The 7931-nt window shown below is 39.3% G+C and overlaps 1 protein-coding gene across 7 annotated transcripts in view; it reads right to left on the bottom strand.

The window, feature by feature from the left end:
* Positions 1–5209: 5209 nt before the first annotated feature.
* The window catches only part of LOC307005711 (uncharacterized protein), a 78489-nt gene continuing 75767 nt past the window's right edge, over positions 5210–7931 (bottom strand). For 6 of the 7 annotated variants that reach the window (XM_079626100.1, XM_079626103.1, XM_079626101.1 and 3 more), the window contains exons 5-8: positions 7323–7418; positions 7097–7232; positions 5498–6496; positions 5210–5384 (exon numbers count right to left, since the gene is read on the bottom strand). In XM_079626100.1, coding sequence (XP_079482226.1) covers positions 5344–5384; positions 5498–6496; positions 7097–7232; positions 7323–7418 — 1272 coding nt within the window. In that variant the 3' untranslated portion in view covers positions 5210–5343. The remainder of the gene's footprint in view (positions 5385–5497; positions 6497–7096; positions 7233–7322; positions 7419–7931) is intronic. The other variant, XM_079626105.1, reaches the window with a different exon arrangement.

Raw genomic sequence — 7931 nt, 5'->3', positions numbered from 1 at the left:
GGCTTGCTTAGTTGGGGACATTTAATATTCAACAATATTATCGATCTGCCTTAAAGGTGGATGATGATGAAATTGTTTTTTGTATTATTTTCATGTTATCACTGTGAAGCTGCTTTGATACAATCTGTATTGTAAAAAGCGCTATATAAATAAAGGTGACTTGACTTGACTTGACTTGACTTCCTGATACTGTTCGTTGCTCAGACTCGCTCTCCCAGTTCAAAACTAGATTAAAGACGCATCTCTTTAACCAGGCATTCATATAAATGTTTTAATCTTACAGTTAAATCCGGCCTCTAGTTCATAACCGGCAGAGGAGAACTGGCCCCCGACTGAGCCTGGGTTCTCCCAAGTTTTTTTTTTTCTCCATTAGGTCACCTGATGGAGTTTTAGGTCACTATTGGGTCACCTGATGGAGTTTTTCATTTCCTTGCCACTGTTGCCTTTGGCTTGCTCAGTTGGGGATATTCAATTTAATGCATCAATCAATATTACTATTGATTAGCATTACCAAACATGGACGTTTTATTATTATTTTAATTTAATACTGTGAAGCTGCTTTGATACAATCTGTATTGTGAAAAGCGCTATACAAATATTCTTGACTTGACTTGACTTGACTAATACATTGGTCAAAAAAAAGTCAGTGTTAGTTTTTTTTTTCTGACATTTTTCGTGAAACACGTAGATCAGCGGCCCATTGTTTTTTTTCTTGATTGACACTGGGCTGACCCAATCACATCTTTAATGTAAAGTATAGAAATTAGTACAAAACTAATTATGAAAGTTTCCTTTATTTTTCAGTGCATTTGTTTTACAATATATGGCTATTACTATCATGGGATTAATATTATAACTAGTAGTGTAATGTAGACAGACACTAACTAAAAGAGGTTTGCATTTTTCTTTGTTTAATTTGCACACTGAATATGGGTTGGAGCTTTTAATTTTGAAATCTCAAAGTGCACCAGATTGATGAATTTAACATTAAAAAGCACAACATTTTATTACGGGGGGGCATGCCCCCGAACCCCCCTAGAGGGACAGAGTTCAATTTTATTAATAAATGCCAATTTTTTACTTATTTTATATGTTAACTCTCACTCGTTCCTCACTGATTAAATTGGACACTTTTTTTTCTTTTGTTGTTGTTGTTGTTTGTTTGTTTGGGGGGTGGGGGGCGCCTAATTTGTTGCTGCATACCCCTCTGACACTGGGAAGTTGCGCCCCTGGTTTTACCTATAGTATTGACTCAGTATTAATATTCAAGTGCTACCAGTAGCAATGCAATAGCACCCCCAATGCTCTCCCACATATCCCTCTTCAGGTTGATGGGGCTCATAACCCCGTCTGGGGTTATTTTGAGAGAACAACCGGCTGGATGTACATTATCCCTTACTTATTGCAGTGCACAGGAACTGCATCATCTGTATCAATAACAGCATACGTTAGCTGAGCACTAACGTGAATGACTGATGAAACATTAAAGTTTGTAAAACAAATCTAGCTCAATCCTTTATCATTACTCAAAGTAGTAAGAACGACAGGCAATCTGCAGGTAAAAGTGGGCCCATTCTATCTCTGGAGATAGAATGATGTAACAGGCATTAAATTATTGACAGCCCAGCAAGCAATTATTTATAAAGTTCTTTGGCATAGCCCCAGTCCATAGTGCATAATCCGGTAGCGGGTAGCGGATCTGCATTTCCTGCCTGAAGATGAAGGCAGGGGCGCAGCCGATCCCCCTGGGAGGTATGGACAGGACCATCCTGGTGGTGATGGGGAGGATGGAGGTAATTGTCGCGTCAGCATCTGCGAACTCAGACATGTGTAAGTACCAATCTTTTATACAGTGAGTATAAGGACATGATTGGATAGATGTGAAGCTAATAAGTGATGTAGAAAATTAAGTCTTCCTGGCAGAACTTTCATATTGTCATGACAGAATATGCTAATCAATGACTAGAAGATAGTTAACTCCACATCAGCTACATAAATTCATCAACTAACCATTTAGAAATGTCCTGTTGCATTCTACATGTTGTCAGTTCTCCTTGAGTCTCTCCATCATTGTCTGACTCCGGTTTGAACATAAAAGGCTAAGCGTTTTTGACATTTTCAGTGCATGTCTGTGTGAGGTAAAAGGACACAAGCTCTAGAAGCTCCGCCCCCTGTGCTGGGAGCAGCAGCTAATTTGCATTTAAAGGGGCACACACAAAAACAGTGCATGAAGGGTATTTTGAGCTAAAACGTCACATACACACTCTGGGGACATCATATAAGGGCATTATACCACCCCTTTTGGGTTAGCGGTTATCCGGAGATCCACACAATATAAATAACAAAACTAAGTATTTTGAACAACCGGTATAAATTATATACATCAATAATTACTTACAGGTTGTGATTCTGAGGAGCAAGTTGGTCCAAATAAAGTGCGGTCCAATCTTTAATGGACAAGTATTTTGTAAATCCCTTTTAGACCTCACAGAGATTGAGAAGCAATCGTCAAAAGATTTTACTGCTGGTACTGTGGTCCTTTTAACCACTGACTCCTCACATTCTCATACTTTGGAAGTGTTTGCAAAGAGAATTTACTTTTGCAGAGCAGAAAAATGCATTTTCTCAACATGTGGACTGATGATGGTTGAGGAGAGATTCCCTGATATGATTGTAAAGCGCTTTGGCTGTACAGTAGTACATATGAAAGCGCTATATAAGTCATTCCTCATTCATTCATTCGTTCATTCATTCATTCATTAATTCATTAATTCATTAATTCATTCATTCATATACACAACATAAACCAGCTACAGTGTTTGAGGGTGGGTCAAAATAGATGTTGTTTGCGGGAAGCCAATGAAGACGATAGGCTGGCATTATGCAAATGTGTTACCGTTGTAGGAAACTTTTCCCTCTTCTAAGCAAAGACCAGGAGACGTTGGAATCACGTTCAAGCAGAAGTTATTCTTTATTGAGCGCGTCTGCAGTTTTCCAACACAGTCTGATCTAAAATACACTGTAATCTATATACATTCCAAGGAGGAGGAGACTTCTGGGGGTGGAGACAAATTCGAACAAATCATACGAAAGCAGGGAGGAGTTGATTCTATCCAGCAAAACACAGTTTGGTAGTTTATCTAGATTGCTCAAGAGAAACCGAGCAAATCAGCATATTCACTCTATTGTTTTGCTAATCCAATCATCATAATGCTTCAACATCTGAGTTAGGACTTCGAACGCCATTTGCAGAACAAAAGGCAAATGGGCTTGGGCAAACGGCTCCGAAAACCATTTACAGAACAAAAGGTGAGAGTCTCAATGATCTGACTTATTTACAAGTCTTGCAGGAATCTACTGCTGGAAACTCAATAATCATCAGTTAAACCTAAAATGAAATAGATTCTTAAAATTTGTTATTCTTCACCGTGATACATATGCAGGTCATGGAAGTGATGCTGCGTTCCAATTCGCCTTCTTATACTAAGGCGAATTACTAATATCTTATGCTACAAGCTTTGGGACATACTATGTCATCTTTAACAGACAGCTCTGTCACTATTACACGCATCCTGTCATCCTGTCTTGTCACAGTTAAAATCCTCCATTCAATTTCCTACCGTTTCGGAGAGAAATGTTCTAGCACGTTGATCTGCCAGTAGACGGTCTTGCAGGTGGAGTCTCTCCTCATATGTTTGCAATTTGAATATAATGATGCATTTAAAAGTTGATGGCTAAACGTATCTTTACAAAAGTTCACAATGCTGCTGCAGATCAAATATAATGTGGACAACATTGAATAATTAGACACTGATAATTAATTACTCAAACCTTTTATCTGAACCTTTCTACATAACCGCCAGACTCGCATGTCTGTAGTTTAACACTTTTTACTCGTGTTTGTAGTTCTAATCAAATCCTGGTCCAACGTGTGATGGTGTCATGAATTGCGTGGAAGCAAAGGCGGTAGTCAGATCTAAATGCAGCAGGAGACTTTAATCAACACAGACTTGGATAAACTCAGAACAGAACAAGATACTCGTGGAACGTACATGCATTCAATAACTGACAAAGAACAAAAGAGCACACAGGATTTAAATACACAGAGGGGATCAGGGAACGAGACACAGCTGGGGCAAATGAGAACAACGAGCGGAACCATACAAACTAAAAGGACAACACACCTGAAACAAGGGACCTAATAATTAACATGACAAGGGATAACAGAATACAATTAACAAGGCAGAGAAACAAGGTACAACCTGAATGAAAAAAACAAAGACAGTGACACCACAAACATGACATAAACAACACTGTTACAGATGGGTTGTGGGCAATATTAGCCGTAGAGTGCGTATCGATCTGCACTTTGGATTCTACCCGGAAATAGTAGACCATCCGGGTATCTTTGGAACTCTCATTTCAACATACTATGATTTGGGACGTACTAATTCTATTTTAAAATACTATTTGGGACGGATAGTATGCTAATTGGGACGCAACGTGAGACAGTAATTCCTGACGACTTGTTTAGGCGGTTCAGGGTTGATTCTTTCTTTTGGGAGACAATAACTTTATTTATCGTGCATGTCATAGAGATTAGGTAACTATTGTACATATGTTGATTGACAACCTATCCAGGCAGGGAATAGGATAGCTGAGAGGAAGAGGGGGCAGGACTTTGGATCCAGAAGGCAGATACATAGGAAGTGAGGCCGTGTCTGTTCCGCTCTGTTGCTAAGAACTTATTTATTTAACAAAGTCGTTGTAAGTGAGACTTATTTGACAGTGCACTTTCGACTTTACAACTTTGCAGACCGTTTAGATTCACAGACAGCTATATTACACACTGCATGAAAGGTAATATTCGAAAAAACATAATAGGGGCACTTTAAAGAGACATCACAAGAAACATTTACATTTCAAAGTTATTTTTATTTATAGTAAGTAAAGATTGACCAACAAAATGTTTTAACATTTTAATAACATAGTATTTAATTTTATATATAATATTTGTTATTTATGTATTATTTTAACAAATATTTTTTAATGTAACTTCAAATCTCTTTCAAAATACAAGTGTACATTTTCATGATTATTTGCACTATCAGTGATTCATTTAGAGGATCATTAAAACACAATAAAAAAAAAACGTGGCTTTTTATATGTGTCCAACATACCATGTATATGTCAAACACACATGGGTTACTTATATGTTTGTGAATAATCGTACAGAAAGAATCATATAAAGAAAGATCCAATGGAAATAATAATATTTTTGAAAAACATGTCAACGTTACTACCTATCCATATGATTAGACCTCAGGTCTCTCTCGGGTCTCATCAGATCAGATGCAAGAAGATACTGAGAAGGCAAATTGCTGCTGTAAGTCATAAAAAGAAAAGAGAGTTATTTGAACTGTATGCATTTAATACAACATTGGAGAATTTTTATAACATTGTTAGATTTAACATAACTTTTGAGAAATGTATTTACCACGACTCAGAAGGCTCAGTGAGATGCTGGCATTTGATTTAGCTGTGGTTCGAACTGTGGTCCTAGCTGTGGTGCCAGCTGTGGTTCCTGCTGTGGTGCCAGCTGTGGTCCTAGCTGTGGTCCTAGCTGTGGTGCCAGGTGCGATTCCAGCTGTGGTTCCTGCTGTGGTGCCAGCTGTGGTCCTAGCTGTGGTGCCAGGTGCGATTCCAGCTGTGGTTCCTGCTGTGGTGCCAGCTGTGGTCCTAGCTGTGGTGCCAGCTGTGGTTCCTGCTGTGGTGCCAGCTGTGGTCCTAGCTGTGGTGCCAGCTGTGGTTCCTGCTGTGGTGCCAGCTGTGGTGTTGGCTGTGGTTCCTGCTGTGGTGCCAGCTGTGGTCCTAGCTGTGGTGCCAGCTGTGGTTCCAGCTGTGGTTCCTGCTGTGGTGCCAGCTGTGGTGTAGGCTGTGGTGTTAGCTGTGGTGCCAGCTGTGGTTCCTGCTGTGGTGCCAGCTGTGGTGCCAGCTGTGGTTCCAGCTGTGGTTCCTGCTGTGGTGCCAGCTGTAGTTCCAGCTGTGGTTCCTGCTGTGGTGCCAGCTGTGGTGTAGGCTGTGGTGTTAGCTGTGGTGCCAGCTGTGGTTCCTGCTGTGGTGCCAGCTGTGGTTCCAGCTGTGGTTCCTGCTGTGGTGCCAGCTGTGGTGTAGGCTGTGGTGCCAGCTGCAGTGTTAGCTGTGGTGCCAGCTGTGGTTCCTGCTGTGGTTCCTGCTGTGGTGTAGGCTGTGGTGCCAGCTGTGGTTCCTGCTGTGGTGCCAGCTGTGGTGTAGGCTGTGGTGCCAGCTGCAGTGTTAGCTGTGGTGCCAGCTGTGGTTCCTGCTGTGGTTCCTGCTGTGGTGTAGGCTGTGGTGCCAGCTGCGGTGTTAGCTGTGGTGCCAGCTGTGCTACATGCAACATTAGTAAAATTTACATCACTTAGATTAACCTGAACAGGACACCCAAGTACACTTGTTGGTTCTCCCTGCACAGTTCCTTTAAAACAAATTTCAAAATGTTAGTCTACAATCAGCTCAGGGTTTATGCATGTACAGTTGGGACCAAAAGTCTGAGACCACTATAAAAATGCTATTTATAATTATTAGTATTTGGTATGTCCACCTTTTGCTTTAATGACAGCAGTGACTCAATTAAATCAGTGATGCAGTGAATCAAATAAGCAGATTTTTAACAGATAATTTTTTTGCATGGATCATTAAGTTTTGCTTAATGAGTCTATGTCAGCTTAAGTGCTGCTTAAGCTGACATAGACTGCTTAAGCTAAACTTAATCCAAGTATTTTCCAAGTATTTCAACGACAACACTGATTCGATAAATCAATGCAGAGATCTGAATCAAATATAACACCCAGATTTGTTGCATTTGCCATTGCATAATGGGCTAACTTGCTATAGAGAAAGTTTCTGGACTTGGACTGGAAGGACCAAATATAATTTCTTAATCTTTATGATTATTGAAAATTATTTTAAATGTCAGATGTTCAATGCCTTAGACATTTGGACCCCACTGTATTTGCATTACAGAATCTCTTTTAGCATTAGCTACATATCTTATAACAACCTGTAACAAACTCACCATTGGTTGAACCATTTAAGATGTCAAGGAATATGGGAATTTGTAAATTAGCAATGTCGCTGATGTCAATGGGGATGGTGAACACACACTGAATCAAGCTTGACTCTATCAAACCCTGGATATTGTTTTTATTAGGCTGGGGAAAAAAGGAAATTGATTCATATATCAAAATCTGATTATTTGATAAAATATGCTCAAACGATATGGTCACAAATATTATCCTTACTATATTTAAGATCCCCAGTGCAATGTTGTAGTGTGGTGTAGTTTGGTAGAAAAACCCACTATTATTATTGCCACAGACAATGATGATATTAAGGTCCTGCAAAAAAAGAAAGAAAAAAGGGTTGGGTGTCATTATGAGAAGGAGAAAATGGACACCAAGGAGACTGCCGTAGAAATGTAAAAGCAGTATTACATAGTTGTTTTCCAGACAGTCAAGAGAATACTTCTGCTATTGATACACCAGAAAAAAAAAGAAAAAAAAAATGTACTGCATCATTTTATTGAGTTTGTGTTTTGTAACTGGGTCAGAAAAACAAATAAACATGTTTTATTCGCGTGCACATTTTCCCAACCACCTCCAGTCCTGTCCGAATAGTTCTAAAGAAGTGACTGGATTATGATTTTATAAGATCACAATATAAGAGATATAATATCAAAACGAGGACAATTCACACTGTTTCAGTTTACACTTTATTCTGGGTAAATTTTGAAAGAAACACAACACATTATTTACAGACTACTATTATCTTAAAAACAATAGTTTATTAGGCTATGTATGTGTCACATCCAATGCAGACAAGGTTAAAGTATAACAAACAAACTTTATTTA

The sequence above is a fragment of the Phoxinus phoxinus genome (assembly GCF_949152265.1).
Source record: "Phoxinus phoxinus genome assembly, chromosome: 10".
Taxonomy (NCBI): Eukaryota; Metazoa; Chordata; class Actinopteri; order Cypriniformes; family Leuciscidae; genus Phoxinus; species Phoxinus phoxinus.
Note: the sequence above shows the minus strand (reverse complement) of the source record. Positions and strands in the feature narration are given on the sequence as shown.